The sequence below is a fragment of the Etheostoma cragini genome, chromosome 8 (assembly GCF_013103735.1).
Source record: "Etheostoma cragini isolate CJK2018 chromosome 8, CSU_Ecrag_1.0, whole genome shotgun sequence".
NCBI classification, from domain to species: domain Eukaryota; kingdom Metazoa; phylum Chordata; class Actinopteri; order Perciformes; family Percidae; genus Etheostoma; species Etheostoma cragini.
Window position 1 is genome coordinate 5,309,359 of NC_048414.1, and position 18,301 is coordinate 5,327,659.

The 18,301-nt window shown below is 40.0% G+C and overlaps 1 protein-coding gene across 3 annotated transcripts in view; it reads right to left on the reverse strand.

Annotated features, from left to right (window-relative positions):
* Positions 1-293: 293 nt before the first annotated feature.
* map1ab (microtubule-associated protein 1Ab) overlaps positions 294-18,301 on the reverse strand; it is a 70,072-nt gene continuing 52,064 nt past the window's right edge. For 2 of the 3 annotated variants that reach the window (XM_034879526.1, XM_034879528.1), the window contains 3 exons: positions 6,429-18,177; positions 5,796-6,028; positions 294-1,712 (listed from right to left, as the gene is read on the reverse strand). In XM_034879526.1, the coding sequence (XP_034735417.1) occupies positions 1,557-1,712; positions 5,796-6,028; positions 6,429-18,177 (12,138 nt within the window). In that variant the 3' untranslated portion in view covers positions 294-1,556. The remainder of the gene's footprint in view (positions 1,713-5,795; positions 6,029-6,428; positions 18,178-18,301) is intronic. The other variant, XM_034879527.1, reaches the window with a different exon arrangement.

The window sequence follows — 18,301 nt, forward strand, 5'->3', positions numbered from 1 at the left end:
ATTTCAGTGTGGATAAGGTTTGTTTGTGTACTGTATAAAGTTTGGTCCTCAATTTCAAAGTTGAGTACCTGGTTTCTGGCTCTGCTTATTTCTGGCTCTGCTTAAAAGTGGCTGACATGTCCTTAATATACCCCCCTCTCTCCAAAAACACAAGCTAAAGGCACATCAATAAAACCTCCTGTTACACACTTCACACTTTTTATCCTGAAAAATAACCCTAACAATATGTATTAATATTGCAGTTCCCACTGGCACTACCCATTGCTACATTTGTGACAGGTCACTGCTTGTTTTTGCTTTTTTCCAATCACTTTGTGACATTGAAAGATACGGTAAAATGTAGCTGAACAGGAGGAAATGACAGATAATGTTATTAAACCTTCTCGAATGCATGATCAAAAATGTTGCATTCGCCTCATAAGTTGCTGCATCATCACAAAATATATAATTTATTGAACATAACCTCTGTATTGATATAGAAACATTTACCTTATATGTATACTGGAGTACATACAACCAACAAAGAGCATGATGAAGACTTAAAGAGGAACCATTACATCCAGCAGAGAGAGGATTGGTGTATAAACACCGTCCATTTGCCTGGCGCCTACTGAATTCACTTTAGCATAGACAGCCAAATAGTGTAGTAACCTAGCCACACTATACTGCATTCCACACTTGAAGGCTGGCTTAAGAAAAGATTAACCCTATGCAGATCTCAAAGAGTCCGAGCTAAAACGCAAGCATCATGCACAAGCTAAGCTGTGAAAGCCAAGAAGAAAGGTTTCACACAGTGGCAACTTCAGGCACCTCCTAAAGTATCACCACAAATGACAAGAAGGAATGTATTTTTTCTTTTTTTTTCTTTTACATAACATCAATTCTGTCATTATCGAGTTAATCCAAAGGTTACTGTAGCGTGATCAGAATTGCAAAGGATGAGCACCGACGGAAAATAAACCGATACATGTCTACTCTTCTAAAAACACTGCCTACAATCTCAGCAAATTATTGATCACTGATGAATTTAGAAGACATTTTGGAGAAGTTAACTAATAGCTTCTGTTTTAACAGTGTTTAGCACATGTTTTGGCCTTTTGGATGAGAAATGTACCACTTGGGAGTATTACATTTCCAAGTTAATTGTGATTTGTTTACATACTACATCTTACTAATCTATAGTTTAACTGTAGCATTATGCATTTGTGGGATAATGATGTCCATTTGTCTAGATAGATTTATGAGGCAAATAAAGCATAATTTTGCTATTAAATATGTTTTTGAAATCCCACAATTGTAAGTACTTGTGTAGAAGGTATTGTTAGGACAAACCCCGCTTTTACAGTGAGTATAAACCCAGACTTTTGACTTTGATTTCAACTAAAAGAATCTAGTGTATTATGGGTTGCAGCAAAAACCATGGTGAGCAAGAAGCTTTCCAGAAGCAGAGAGTGCTGTTCACTCTCGCTCTACTTCCATTGAGAACAGATGACTGTGTGGTGTTGGGGGGGGGCGGGGGGGGGGGGTGAGGGACGGCAAAGCTAGCCTCGTCAAGCTCAGAACTCGATCTTGCAGGCTGGGAAGGACTCGTCCTGCATGACTACGGTGCTGCTGGAGGCCAGAACCATGATGTTCAGGTCCTGCTGCCTCTCGTGGGTCTGCTGGTACCAGTCCCGGGTCACCTCTGTGTCGTGGGTCGGGATCAGAGTCACCTGAAGGGGACATGAGGAAACAAAATTAGAGGGGAGGAAGTGAGGGGGATAGGATTACTGGTACAACAACACACTCCACCACTCCTTAGACCTGTCGGGGAAATACTGTCGATAAAAGTACATGGTCACTATAATTGACGGGTATCACGGGTACTCAACAAAAAAAGTCTGTCCGATTTGTATAACAAACGATTGTAAAAAAGCAGAATCCATTCTGTCTGACAGCACCCGACCCCACGCACCTAGAGTTTCAGACCTCGCCTTCTGGTTCCTGCTTCAAATACCCAACAGACATAAACACTCCTTCGTACCCTCAGCCAGCTCACTGCTAAACTCAGATAGGATATGGTAATATCATACCACAACCACGCTTTATTAATATGGCTTTTTTAATTGAATTAATTAATTTCATTTCATTTGATAACATTCTTTTTTTTTATTTTTTACATTTGTTATATATTTTTTTGTATGTTGATTTTTATTGATCTTGTGTATTTGTCACTGCTGCGAGGCCAGTTGCCCCTCTGGGAACAAATACAGTTCTACTTGACTTGACTTGACTTGACTTGACTTGACTAGACTATGACCTTTTTATGACATACTATACTATGGCTTTTGGACTCACTACACAGACCCCATCTAAGACAGTGAGACAACGGCTATTCTTCCTCCCCTGACTGAAGGGTTTCAACATGGCTTCCAAAACACCTCTACACCCATCGGTGCACGAAGAAAGCCAACATGAACACCTTTATGCCACAGCCCATTAGACTTTTGAACTTCTAAATTCTAAGTATTACTGGGACTTTACATTATATTGTTAATTTACCTTTTTGTACTTTAATTTCCTGTTTCACAAACCAATTTTTATATAATCTAAATTACGCATATAAGTACTGTCTTCCAGAAAAATATATTACTTGCATATTATTTTGTTATCCCTATATTTCAACTTTGCACAATTGTGTATATATTTATTTATCTAATTGTATTGTTGTAGCATTGTTAGAAGACCTGAAGACTTCTGAAGACCTTTCTTTTTGATGCTGCCTTTCTTTAAATGAATGCTCATTTCTTTAAATTTCTTATGCTGCACTGTAACTTTTATTCTTGTGTTTTATGTTTCCTAATGTTTCTATTTTGTCTTAAACTGTCTATTCATGTGTTTTATCGGTTTTTAATGCTTATGATTTTTAACCGTTTGTACTTGTGTTTTATCTGTTTAACTGATTTTGTGTAAAGCACTTTGAAATGACCTGTTGCTGAAATGTGCTATACAAATAAAGCTGCCTTGCCTTGCCTTGCCTTGCCTTAGAGGGAGTCTTACAGCTTAGATTTCTATTGCCATCAATTGATTCTCTGTAATTGTTGTACATATGAAAATAAAGAGCTTAATTCTTTTGACTATTTAATGACATTTTAATAACATAGTTGATGTCTTTATATCTTGGTGTCAACTGTATGATATACTATACTATGACCTTTTCATGGCATTCTATGAAATATTACACTATGACTTTTTATGAGGTTTTTATGACTTCATGACATACTATACTATGACTTAAAATGACCTAGTATATTATGATCTTTTTAAAGACTTTTTATGACTTTTTATGAAATACTATACTATGACCTTTTGTATGACTTTTATGATGAAATGTACTATAACCTTTTTTTATGAAATACTATACCCTGACTTTACATGACATAATATACTATAACGTTTTATTGACATATTATACTTTCCCTTTTTTATGATTTTTTTAATGACATACTATACTATTACTTTTTATGAAATACTGTAATAGGACTTTTTATGATGTTTTTATGGAATATATTATAATCTTTTATAAAAATACTATAATGTTTTTCTTTAGTTTTTATGACTATGACGTTTGATGAAATACTACACCATGACGTTTTAATGACTTTTTATGACATACTATACTATGACTTTCTAGGGTTTTTATGAAATACTATTGTTATATCATATATACATAATATACTGATGTTTTTATGATGTTTAATGACATGCTATTCTATGATGTTTAATGATTTTTCATGACATGAAAAGTCAAAAAGTCATAAAAAGACATAGTAATAGCATACTATTCTATGAGTTTTTATGACTTTTTTTGAAATACTATACTATAACCTTTTATTACTTTTTACGAGATACAATACTATGATGTTTTTATGACTTTTGTGATATACTGACTTTATATAACATATGAAAAGTCATAAAAAGTCAAAGTATTTTCATGACTTTTAATGACATGCTATACTATGACCATGCATTTTTATCAAATACTTTACTATAACTTATGACTACATGACATATTATACAAGCTGAGATTTTTAATGAAATAAAAAGTCATAAATAGGCATAGTATAGTATGTTATGAAAAGTCATAAATAGGCATAGTATTTTTTACATAGAGTTTTTATGACTTTTTATGAAATACTATACTATAACCTTTTTATGGCTTTATGCCATACAATACTATATTGTTTGTGATATACTATGACGTTTTTATGAAATATGAAAAGTCATAAAAAGTAATAGTATAATGACATACTACCCTATGACTTTTTATGACTTTTTTTATGAAGTACTATACAAAGACATTTTAATGACATACTATACTATAACTTTTTAGGACTTTTTTAGGAAATACTATAATAGGACTTTTTATGATGTGTTTATGGAGTATTATAACCTTTTATATAAATAGATATATAAAATAATAATATAAATAAAAGACATAGTATAATGGCATACTATTCTATGAGTTTTTACGACTTTTTTTGAAATACTATACTATAACTTTTTTATTACCTTTTACGAGAAACAATACTATGTTTTTATGACTTTTGTGATAACCTATGACTTTTTATAATATGAAAAGTCATAAAAGTCATAGTATTTTCATGACTTTTAATGACATGCTATACCATGACCTTTTATGACACACTGTACTATGACTTTTTGTGACGTTTTTATGACTACATGACATACTATACTAGCTAAAGTCATAGTATAATGACATACTATACTATGACTATTTATGACTTTTTTATGAAGTACTATACAATAACATTTTAATGACATACTATATTATAACTTTTTTATGCCTTTTTATGACAATACTACAACTATGACTTTTTATGACATACTATACTATGACTATGACTTTTTATGAAATACTATACTATGACGTTTTTATGAGTTTGTGACATACTATACTATGACTTTTATAACTTTTATGAAATACTATTGTTATATTATACTACATACATACCATACTGATGTTTTTTATGACTTTTAATGACATGCTTTACTATTACTTTTTTATGACTTTTGTGACATACTATACTATTACTTTTTATTACGTTGTTATGACTTCACAACATACTATACAATGTCCATTTATGACATACTATACTATGACTTTTTTATGACATACTATGACTTTTTATGACTTCAAAAATAATAAAGGAGTTAGGATTGTATGTCATGAAAAGACATAAAAAGGCATAGTATCATTGATATATTTTTCTATGACTTTTAATAACTTTTTTATGAAATACTATACTATGACTTTTTATGATATTTTTATGAAATACTATACTAAAATTTTTAATGACATTCTAAACTATAACTTTTTATGACATACTATACTTTGACTTTTTATGACTTTTTATGAGATACAATACTATGACTTTTTATGACTATTGTGACATACTATACTATAACTTTTTATGACATACTATACTATGCTTTTTTATGACTTTTGTGAGATACTATACTAGGAGTTTTCATGACATATGAAAAATCCTATGATGACATACATATTACAATATGACTTTTTATGACTTTTAATGATTTTTTAAAATAAAATACTAAACGATAACCTTTTATGAAATGCTATACTATAACCATTTGTTGACTTTCTGATGACATACTATATTATGACTTTTATGAAATATTATACTATGATTTTTTAATGACATACGAAACTATGACTTTTTATGACATACTTGTGGGCACACTTGAGTAGACAGACTGCTGAAGGAAATTACCTGTAAATTGGAGCCCCACTGAGCTTTGCCCTCCAGCAGGGCGTCCAGGGCTCCACGGCTGGGCTCTCCGCTGCCCGGATCGTTCCCACTGACCACGTAGTACGCAGCTCGCACTCTCTTGAAGAATTCCTGGTCCACGTTCTTGGCACTGCAGTGGTTGGGCACATAGGCCAGGTCAACGTAGACGGGTGGTCCAGGGGGGACAGCCGAGCTAGTTTTCTGAGAGTTGTTACCTTGAGGTGAGCAAAATGTAAAACCAAATTAGGGGGTAATAATAGTACTTGCACTGCAGTAGCAAAGACCAACTTTTTCATCAACTGAAAATATTACATTCTGTTCACTAATTTATTTATACAAATCAATTATTCTGAAAAACATGACCACAATCTATCATTGCATCTTTACAGAATAAAGTCTGAGCTTCACATCCATCATTCTTATGTGCTCCTGCTTCCTTTTTGAGTTATACTTGTTATGTTGTTTGCAGTTAACATCATTGTACCTTCTGACAGCACAATTCTTAAGACCACAATCTGTTGCATGTCTGAACCTTAATTTGATGAGTTAAATCAGCCCAAGAATAATTTCAGGGTAAATTATGTTATGTTGCAGGATATGAAGATGTTCACACACCTGAACTGCTCTTGACACCATTGACCAAGCCTTTTCCCGGGTTAAGGATCTCACTCCTGGAGCCTTGGGTCTCAGACATTTTGATCAGTCTGGAGCTTCTGTCTGTGTCCTTCCTCCTAAGGGAGGCTGATCGAGGTGAGGCGGAGTCCTTGGAAATCTGCTTCACTGGAGTAGATGACCTCTTCCTGATTTCCCCCTTACGTGCGGGAGAGGCTGACTTGGGTTTGCCCTTTCGGAGGCCCTTGGTGTTCTTGTGCTCCTTTTTAAGAAGTTTCTCTGTGCTGCTGTGGTCATTAAGAAGAGCTTCTGGATCTACCATGCACACATCTGGATGGGGAGGGTGGGGATGAGGGTCCTTCATCGGGGTGGGTGGAGGGTCATGAGTCTTCTGAACTGACCTTGGTGATGGAGGATGGTGGCCACCCCCAGCTCCAGATAATTTGTCCACCGGCAGATGTTCAGCGTCCTCATCCGAGTCCAGATTTCCTTCAGCAGTTATGGATGGACACTCTTCGGTTTCTGGGGGGACGTCAGAATCGGACTGCGAAGGCAGCGACTCACTCACTGATGTTGGAGGTGTTTCCTCTCCAGCTAACGTCACACCCAAACCAGATGACATGGCGCCAGGTAGCTGTTGTGGCCCGTGTCCAGGTTCTTCATGGCAACTTGGAGTGTGGTGGTGTCTCTGCTTGTGCGACCTCCTTTTCACAGAGTGTTGCTCCTGATCGTCCTCGTCCCCTTCCTGGGAGTGGTCACTGCGGTTGTCCTCTTTGCCCTCGCCCTCGTCGCTGGAGAGCGGATGAGGGCTCGGGTTGATGAACGATGGAGAAAGTTCTCCTTTGCGATGTTTGTATTCGCAAGAGGAGTAGCCTGGAGGGGAGGCAGAGGAGGAGGTGGCTCCGGTGTTCAAGTCAGAGGGACGATCAACCCTTACTGCTTCTTTGCCAGAGGTTTCTGTGTGATAGGTATCTATTGTGGAGGTCATAGAGGTACTGTGGACACTGGCCATCCATTCCATCGCTTCCATTGCTTCCTCATCCTCCTCATCATCATCACCATACCCTGGAGGAGGGGCACTTGGGTAGTCATCGGGCCTCTGTAGAAGCTCCCAATCAGATATGCTGCTCCTTCTCCTAACCTCTAATCTCTCCGGTGGCTTCTCCAACAAGTTTTTCTCCTCTACTCTTTCTGCCTCTCCACTTCTACCAACATCTGCTTTTTCACATATCTTTGGATCAGCTGTTGCCTTCTTTTCGTCCACGCTGTCTTTACACTGCTTTTCCTCAAGTTTATTTTCCTCTATTTTCTGCTTGACTTGACTAGCAGTCTCTGTCTTGTCATCTTTATTTGACACCTTTGCATCTTCCTTCATTGGTGCAATGGCTCTGTTCGTCGTTTCCTCTTTTAACTCTGGTGTTTTCCCTTTTTTCTCTTGCTCATCTTCTGTTTTGGACACATCTGTTGTGGCACATGTGGTTTTACTGGCTCCACTATCACACAGAGAAGTGAGTGAGGCTGTCTGTTGAGTTGTTTCCATGTCAGGTTTAGACACACCAGTAGAAGAGGTGATGGTGGTGGTCTTTGTCTCTGTGGACTGTGTGGTACTTTGTACCCCATTTGACACAGTTATTGATGAAGAACTATCCTTTTGCTCAGTCACTTCGATTTTTTGACATTCAATACGACATGGTAGGGTGCTGTCCTCCATTTCAAGTGTAACGGGCTCCTCATCTTCTGATGACTCCTGGGAAACCTTGTCAGAGGAATCAGCCCTTTGGAGGGGAGAAACATCAAAGTGAGCCCCTGATGTGGATAAGCTGTCTGAAGCCATTACTGTTTCGATACTTTGCAAAGATGGTTCTGCAGAGGTTGTTGTAATCTTAGTTTCTAGCATATAAAAACTATCAGTGCTTGATTTTGTTTCAGGCTTTGCAGAACCACTTTGGACCTCAGTCTGTTTGGCAGTGGTAGACAAGCCTGGTGTTGATGGTTTGGTCTCATCAGACTGGCTGGGAAAAGACACTTTTGTTGCAGGTTTTGTCGTCACCTCCATGTACTCATCTCTCTGAGACCCCCCAAAGCATGAGCTTTTAGGCTCTGTCGTGAATGAAGGCTCTTCTTTAGCTAGAGGTACTGCAGAGCTTGATATTGTTGTGAAAGTTTCAACTTTGTCTTCAAACTGTTGACTCAAAGGGCCAGAAGTTGAGGGTAAGGACGAGTAACTGTATGATGAGGAGTATGTTGAAGTAGAATATGTTAAGGTGGTGTATGTGCAAGGTGATGAGGCAGTTTCTTCTTGTTTTGTGGTGATAGCTAGGGTCTGACACTCGTCTAGACTTTCTTCTTGAAAGTCTCTTTGGCTGTAATATTTATCATCACTTAGCTTGGATAGCTGGGAGGCATCTGAGAGCACCAAGGTTTCTTTTTTATCTTCTTTCAATTCTACTTGACTCTCTTCACGGAAATAATACTCCGAATAACCTCCAGATCTATTCTGTCCAATTTCGGCATAGCTACTTCTTAGAGGATGCGAAGGACTAGATGTAGTCTTGGACATGGAATCTGAACAGTCAGTTGGCAAAAAGCTTCCTGACAAGCTGCTTGTGTGTGTTGGTTGAGAAGTTTCCTTTTCAGAAAAGTGTGGCGATAGAGAACCTTTGTCCTCATCTCCTTTTTTTGACTGTGGTACTTCATACGAGGTAAAATCCTCTGCCGATGACAACTTTCTCTTTGTGGTTGGTTCAGGAGACAAATGTTTTTCATCTGTGTCCTCTGCTTTTTTTGTTTCAGGAAGTTTTGGAGCATCTGATGTAGAGAAACCGCTTTTGTCCATTCTGTGAGCACTTGGGTCTGGTGACAGAGTTATATTACCTACATTTTCACTCCTTGTCTCTGGAGGTTTGGATTTGGTTATATCTATTTTGACTGGTTTTGTTTGATGAGATTTTTGACTCAAGTCTTGCTTGTCTGAAGTTGAGGCATCATCAGGTGTTGGTTTACAGATGGTTTCCTTTTTGAAGAAGCTTGATTCAGGCAGCTGAGACTTTTTATTTGAGTCCTCTACTTGTGCTAACGTAGAACTATCACCAGAGATACGTCTGCACATTTCTTTTTCAGACTGTTCTCTGGCGCCCTTTTCCACATCTACATCACTTAGTTCCTCCTCTTCTCCCTCGTCCTCCTCATCCTCCTCTTCATCATCATCATCAACATTGAAATCTTCCCCTTCTACAAGTAACCTTTTATCTATTAAGCTCTCTTTTCCATCAGGAAAGTCTAACATTGATTTACAAGAGGCAGAACTGCTAATTTGACTATTGTCAGATGCCAAAACGTTATTGTCTATTTCATGTCCTGAAAATGTGGCAGCAGATGCAGTCCTTGAATCATTTGAAGTTTCTACTTTCGCTAAAGGTGATGCTTGTTGAGTTAAAATGTCTTTTTCTGCAGGTGAATGCCTACCAGACGGAGATCCCTCTCTTTCATGAGCAGAGGACTCCATTTTGTCTTTGAGTGACTCAGCAGATTTTTTTTTCTCTTTTTCTGTTGTTTTCTTTTCTGTGAATCCTCCAACATTGACGGGATCAGCTGAAACTTGTGTACCAAGAGCCGATTGGCTACATGACGGAAAGGGTGTTTCTTGTCTTAATGATATATCTGCTGATTGAACAGCACTGGCAGAAACTGTGTCACTTTCTCTTGTAGCCACTGTTTGAAAAGCTGCTGCTGCTGCACCATTCTTCATATCCTCTTTCTCTTTCTCTGATTTCTCAGGTTTATCCTCTTTGGGACTGAAAGAATAAGACTCAGCAGCCTGGGACATTTTGTTATCTTGAATGTCTATGGATGAACAGCTCTTGTCAACATAAGGTGTATCTGGTCTTTCTTCTCTCTCACTCTCTTCCTCTTGGCCTTTCTCTCTGTCTTCATATTTAGGTGAGGCACTTTGACTGTGGTGGCTGCTTCTTTCACTCTCTGTGAGGGAAACCGGGCTGTAGTCAACTCTACTAAAGGACAGAGGCTCTTCTTTGTACTGATCATCCAGGAGGAACATGGCTCCTCCAGCTTCTGACTGGCTTGTTCTTCTGTTATCATCAATACCAATATCAGAGGCGTGATCAAAATCTAAAGAAACCTCACTTTCTTCTCTAGAGCCTAAATCATGATCCTTTGGAATAGGCTTTTCATACGGGTCATACTTGGACGCACAGAAGGTTTGTTCTTCGTCTATGTGCCTTTCCTTCTCCAAGGTCAATTTTGCAGTGTCTGATTTTACAACTTCAACGTGGCTGACGTCATCGGAATCCAACATAAAATACGAACAAGGCTGTGATAAACCCGGAGAAGCCACCTCTCGCTCTCCTTCCATTTCCCTCTCTGCTTCCTTTTCTGGTTTCTCATCCAGCTTTGTCTTTTCTGTAGCACTGACTCCTGAGCTTGTCTGGGACGGTATTTCTTTCTCTTGTTGTGGTGTTTCCTCAACACTGGACTGGCTCTCAGTACTCGAGAGTGTAGAGCTCCTGGGTTGACTATCAGTGCTCGAAACTGTTGATAACACAGGCTTTTTCTCAGTTGAGTCAGATGCTGGTTCTGCTTTAGCTGCTAGGACATCAGAAGCCATTTCTTGTTCGGGAATAGAGGTTGTCTCCTCCTTTGATGGGACAATTTCGAAGGAGGGCTCTGGCTTGGCAAGTGGTGCAGCTGTGGTTTCATCTCTACCCATTTCAGGTGAAAGCCTGGATTCTTCTTTGCTAAACTCTTTGATGTCTTCATCAATAGAGGGCTCCTGCATTGTAAGTATCGGTATGATCACTGTGGGCGGCGGTGATATTGAGAGTTTAGTTTCGTCACTTGTCTGTGGTTTTTGGGATGAGGGCAGACCTGTAGGCAACAAGTCATGTTCTGATTCACTCGGCTTCACTGCCAAAGGTCTGGAGCCTGCTCCTCCCATACAAATGTCCTCCTCATCTTCATCTTCCCTGTCTTCATCGGAGGACTGCACCACAAATGCAGGTTTGTAATCGGATTTGGATGCCATACCTGCAGCTCCTAATCCTGTCTGTGCAGGTTGTTTAATTGCTTTGTCCTGGTCTTTCTCTTGCAACTCCTCTCGCTCCCATTTCTCCTCCTTGGTTTGGTCTGCATCAGAGGACTCTTTCTCATTCATCTCATTTGTCTTCTTGTCAGCAACATCTTTTTTTTTAATCATCCTTTCATCCTCTTCTGCTCTTGTCTTGTCATCTTTTGTGTCATCAGTCTCATAGGTGTATTCTTTTTCTTGTTCCTTTTCCATTTTCTGTTCTTTGCTCAGTTCAGCAACATGTGTGTCGTCTTTTTCTTTATCCATCGTTTCGTCTTGAATAACAGTTGCATCTTTGTCTTGCTCTTTTTTCTCCTCCTGGATGTGGCTGGGTGACACACAAATGTCATCTTTCAGTGGTTTTAGGTCTTCACTTGATGTGGTTACAGAAGTATCTTGCTGTATTTCTACTGATGTAGCGCTGAAAGTTTCCGTCTCTTTCTGAGTTCCAGCAAGCTTATCAGAGGTTTCTTCATGTATATGCTTGTCACTTACACCACAAATATCTTCCTTTTTAGTTTTCTCCTCTTCCAAGGCCAGAGACACTGGGAGATCTATCTCTTTTATATCATCCTTCTTGGATTCAGACTCAAAAGGATAATCATCTTTCCCTTTTTTCCCATCTTTGGCACTGAATGTTGGAGTGTACATCTCCTTATCTGTCTCTTGTTTAATGGATTCAGCTTCATGACTGCCCTCTTTAACTTCAACCACAATGGTTTCAACTTTAGATGTCTCCTCTTCTTTCTTGAGCTGCTCAACAATGGAGTCTGTTTCTTTCTCCTTTATCGTTGTACATTTTTCAGTTTCTTTACTCTTAATTTCCTCCAGAATTGGTTTGTGATCAAATATATCAGTCTTCTCTTCAGAAATGTCACCTATTTCTGCCTCTTTGCCACCCGTCATGGGTTTGACAGAAGTACTATCCATCTGCTCTTTAATGGAGATAAAATCAGAACTCTTTTCTTTCTCTTTTCCCCTTTCCTCCTCTTTTACTTTCATTTCTTTATCACAAAAGTCATATTTGGGGATTTCTTTTGTCTCCTCTTTTAATTTTACATCAGATGTAACCTCTTTTGACTCTACCTTTGTTTCCTCATCTGCAGGGGTTTTCACACCAGCAACGTCTTTGCTTTCCTCTTTGGTAGGTTTGATACCAGAAACATCATCCTTAAGTAATACTGTATCTTTTTCTTCCTTGATAGGTTTGATAGCAACACTATGATCTTGAATTGACACTTCTTCAGTGAAAGTTTCTTCTGCTTTCTCCGTTTTTTCTTCTATTGCTGATTTGGCAGCACAAATATCTTCACTGATTTCTTTCTCCTTTTCATCTTGCGTGGTGGGTTTAGCAACAAATTCGTCCTTGAATGTTTTGACCGCAGAAATATCTTCACTCTTCAATACATCCTCTTCCTCCATTTTGGCGGGTTGGACAGGACAAGTGTCATCTTTACTTGTTTCTTGCCCCTTTTCGTCCTCCATGACTGGTTTTACGGCCTCCTTAAATGTTTCTTTTGCTTCTACCTTGACTGATGTGGCATAGAAATCGTCATCTTTACATACTTTAACATGCTCTTCATCCATCTTGGTAAATTTTATGGCAGCAGTATCATCTTTATTTTCCTCTTGTTCTTTTTCCTCTCCAAGTGTTGATTTAACTGCAGAAGTATCTTCCCCACTTGGCAGTTTATCTTCTTCCTCCACCTTGGTATGTTTTATAGCAGCAGTATCATCTTGCATAGTAGGTATGAACATGTGTGCATCATCTTTGCTTGTTGTCATATCTTTTTCCTGCTCCTTGGAAAGTTTGCTGTCAGAACTATCATCTGTACTCATCTCTTTCTCTTTCTCTGTGGTTTGCTTGGAAGCAGGACTTTCATCTTTATTCACTGTTGCATCCTTTTCCTCCACTGTGGTGAGGCTGATGGGTGAGATAATATCTTTACAAATCTCTTGCCCCTTTTCTTCTTTCATGGAAACAGCAGACGTGTCACCCTTGCTAATAATTTCTTCTTCTTTGGTGAGTTTAGCAACAGTGATGTCACCAATTTCTTTCTCCTTTTCCCTTTGCTCATCTGTAAAGAGCTTGGGAGCCAAATCATCTATCTTTTCCATTTCTTTTTCCTCTTTCTTATCCTCAATCACTTTGATTTCAAATGTTTCTGTCTCCTTTTCCTTCTCCTTCTTAGGCTCATTAATGGGCAAATCATCTTTTTCCTCTTTCCCCATCTTGTCTGTAACAGGCTTGATATCTGTGGTGTGGACCTTTTCGATCTCTTTTTCTTCTGTCTGCATAGCGCTAATATAAAATATTTCACCCGTATCTGTCTGTTTCTTTTCCTCCTCTTTCAAAATCTCACCATCAGACACATCATTCCTCTTAAACTTAGTTTCCGTCACCTCACCTTTGGCTTTAAGGTCAAAATCATCATCTCTCTGCTTCCACTCATCTTTGATTTGTTTTATCTCAGAAGCAACAATTTCAACCTCTGCTTCTTCAGTTTTTACTTCAGGAGTGTGTTGTTTTTCAGGTTCATCTGTAATGGCTCTATCAACAGTGATAACATCCTTTACAATTTGCTCTTCTTTGATGGGTTTTATTTCAGAAGTATCATCCTTTACTGCTGTTTTCTCAGCCGTGACGGACATAACGGCAGAAACATCTTCCTGGATGACAGATTTCTGTTTTTGCTCATCCTTGATTTGTATGACATCGTGAATGTCGTCCTTTACTTTTTCCTGTTCCGTCTTGACGGTTTTAACTGCCGATTGTTCATCATGATCATCGTCATCATCTTTCTTTTTATCATCATCATCTTCATCATCAACATTATCCAGGAAACGACTGTCCCTGTCTGGAAATTTACCTGGAGAAGGCAGTTTAGGATCTTTCTCTTTGAGCTTGTCGTCAACCTCTTCATCACTTCGTCCAGATGACACAGGTGGATGAACTTCTGTTAATGACGCAACAGGGATCGTTTCTGCCTGTTTGCCTTCATCTTTTGGCACTGAGGAAGTGTCTTTTTCGGACTCCTTTATGGCTGGAACCATTTTTATGTCCTTCTCAAAGGATTCCTCCAAAGATATTAAAACTTCTACTTCATGCTGATCTGCTTTCTGTTTTTCAGCATCTTTTTGTGTTTCTGTTTTTGCTTCGTCTTTCTTTTCAGTGTTGTCTTCAGTTGCTGTGACGACATCGAGGAGTCCCTCTTGCTTTACCAGTTCTATATCAGGGAAGACATTTGTCTTGTCTTCCACTGGTGACTGACGAAGAGGAGAGTGAGCTGTACTCGGTGGTCCAGACTGTGGAGGGGAGGCCATTTTCACAGTGACATCATCCGGACTGAAGCAGCGCTCTTCGCTCTCTGAAGTTACTGAGTCTGAGCCAAAAGGTCTAGTAGGCACAACAGATGAAATATCTTTAGGTGCAACAGCATCTTTATTTTCCTCTTCAACTGGTAAGTGGACTGGTTTGGTGGCTTGAATAGAAACCGGAGACACTGAGCCAGCAAGCTTTTCGATATCTGTCTCTTTACCGTGTAGTAAATGGGATGAAGCATAGCCCTCTTGAAGTTTTTCAAGTGAAATATCAACATTAGGAGTTTGGTCGTCTTCCTCCTCTTCTTCTTCCTCCTCTTCCTCACAAGCTTCATGAGCTTTTGCCGGCGTCTTGGCTTCTGCAACAGAAAGCTGTAAGTCATCAGACGGAGACTTGGATTGTTTGTCTTCTTCCAAAGAAGGTGGTGAAAGAGTTCCTGCCGAGAGTGGCTGCTCTTTGCCTGGGGTGGCGTCAGGTGGCGTGGACAAGGTAACAGGGCTTTTGTGTGGTTCCTCAGCTGGAGGTGCTGTGCCGGATGTAACAGATTGGTCTTCAGCAATAGAAGTAGGGAAGGAGGAAACTTTATCATACTCTGTGATGGATGTTGCAGAGGAAACATGCTCCTCTTCTGCCAGAGGAGCAGTAATGATGTTCGTGAACACTGAAACCGGCTCCTGCACGCCTGGGATGAAACCTTTTTCGTTCATAGCTTGCATCTCCATCATGCCGTGAATGTTTACAAATGATTCGGTCTGATCTGGAACAGAGATGTCATAGGCACCTACGTCGTACTGAAGGTGTGGTATCCTCTCCTCTGCCTCCTCATGAATCTCCTCGTCAGATATGGTCTGCTCCGTCTCAGAGTAGCCGGGGATGGTCTCGTCCTGGATGTAGGAGATGGGTTCGGCTGCAGCGGTTCCTTGAACTACCGAGGTTATGGGAGCAGTGGCCCCTCCAACATGAGACAGGTAGCCCTCCTCCTCTTCCTCTTCCTCTTCAGCTGCAGTCAGAATTGCAGTGGTTTTTCTTTCAGTGACCATTTCTTCTTCAACTACATCTTCAGGTTTGATCTCTTCATCTGCTATTACATCTAAATCTTCCACTTCCTCCAGTTCGGCTTTTTCCACCACCTCATCATCATCCTCAGCGGATGGAATCATTTGTAGATCTTCTTCTGTCACAACCTTAGTTAAGAAATTTCCTGATTTCTCCATTTCTTCTAACTCGTGTTTCCTGTCAAGCCCATCATCCTTCCATTTTGCTTCATCTTCCTCTTCACCTATTCCCATATCTTCTTCTTCCTCATCTTCTGTTTTCTTTACAGCAGCTGGGGACGCCTCTTCCTCCTCTTCTTCGTCCTCATCCTGAGTTGCGGCTCCTTCATCCTCAAACTTTTGAGCCTCTTCCATTTCTCTCTTTTGTGACAAGTCCTTGTCTTTGTCTTCAACTTCTACTTTCGCTTCTGGAACTGATGCCTCCATTTCGGGAGACTTCGTGCCAGGTGGAATTTCCAATTTTGTTTCTTGTGCTTCCTGCTTCTCTTGGGTAAGGCTTTGTGCTTTCGGCTCAAAACTGTCTGGAGGCTCTGCTGATGCAGCTACAACTTCAGCTTTTTTCAAATCCACAAATTCCTTGGTGAGGGCTTCAGGGGTTGAGGGAACAGACGTTACCTCAACAGCTCCATTCTCTATTGGTTCAGGTTGAATAGCTTCAGGTTTTGGCTCCTCTGGCTTCGGCTCAGCAGGCAAAGCCTTTGCTGTTTTAATTTTTCCAGCCTTTGCTTTACTTGACACTTTAGCTTTGTGTAAAGTCTTTCTGACTTCTGGTGTAAACGGTTTAAGGTCAGGCTTTGTAATTTTTCTCAGCTCTGGTTTGGATGTGTCCTTCTTTTTGTCATCTTTGGACTTAACATCTTTCTTTTCATCTTTTTTAGTGGAGTCATCTTTCTTTACTTTCTTGATCTCTTTCTTTTCCTTGTCCTTTTTCTCATCCATTTTTGACACCCTTTCCTTTGGGTGCTTTTTTAAGGATTTGTCTTTTAGGAGCTTTTTCTTTTCTGGCACATCCGCTTTAGATTTTAGAGTTTTAGTAGGCTTTTTCTCCTCTTTTTTCTCCAATATATTATCCTTGACAGAGTCACTCTTTGCTTCTGTGGCGGTTGACACCTCATCTTGTCCTTCACTGTCTTTCTTTGAAGCCTTTGCGGTGGTCTTTGGGGATGACTTGAGACTCTCTTTGCTGTCTGTTCTTTGTTTTAACTTGGTTTGTTTTATAACAGAGGGAGGTGCTCCGGAGGCAATGTCCTTTTGTGTAGCTACAGGATAGCGCAAGAAGTCAAGGTGCTTTAATTTTTCCAGCCCTTCTAGGATCTTGTTTTGTGGTGCATTCCCAGGGAACAGCACTCTGATTATCTTTTCTGCAGGGTTGGCAGGCAGCCAGACAACTAAGGCTGTAACTGATGTCAGGTAGGGCACAGATATTTCTCCCTCTTTCCCGTTGGGCAGCACAATACCAGTTTTGGCCTTGCTATTCCCAGCCCACTTCTGCATTAAAAACTGCATCTCTTTACTGTCTTTGACAGGGTTGAGAATATACATGTCTAACCTGCCCACTCCCATCTTGTGGAACAGAGTAATGGGTTCAATGGTGTTGCTCACCACTCGAAAGACAGGCTCCGGTTTGATTCCTAGTTTGTTAAGGTACTGCAAAGTCAGGGAGGCCTCTTCGATGCTGCGTTTCACTTTAAGATTAGATTCTGGCATACGGAGCTTCTCTGGCACGTTAAAGAATACCACACCTAGTTCAGGAGAGATCAGGTTCTTCATCCAGTCGCTATAGTTGGTGGAGCCTTGAGACTGCTCCTCCTCCTGTTCAGCTATCTTCCTCTGAAGCAGCCCATTGATACCTGGGAGATTGTCAGCGCCAATGTGTGTGAGTAGAATCGAGTCAATGCGGTCCAAGTGACGGACCAGCTTCCAAAAGCATGATTTTCGTTCAGAGCCTCCATCCACTAAGATGTTGAAGCCATTCACAGCAAAGAGCGCAGAGTCTCCTCGTCCACCAGGAAAGATGTAACAACATGGCTTGGACAGTTTTAGGAAGCCACCGGATGTGGGTTGCTCCAAGAGGTCAAAAGGTGAAGGGACGTCGACCGTCTCAGAGATGTACTCTGTGAACTCAGTGACGCCCTCCATCTTGGGAAGGAAAGACTCAGGGTTTAGTTTGTATTCCAGAAACTCCCGCAGGGTCTGCTGCTGTCCCAGGGAGCTCCAGCCCACCTCCCCGCGGCAGGACACTGTAAGTGTAGCCTGCTGCTTGGGGACTGTTGTGCCCAGTAATTCACTGACCTGCAGGAGGAACACACCCAGACATATCTATCACTGATAAAGGCAGACCTGTGTGTATAAAGACGTGAAAAAAATAGAAAGAAATAAAATTGTCAAGTAGACAATCTGTGTCAAGGGTATGTTT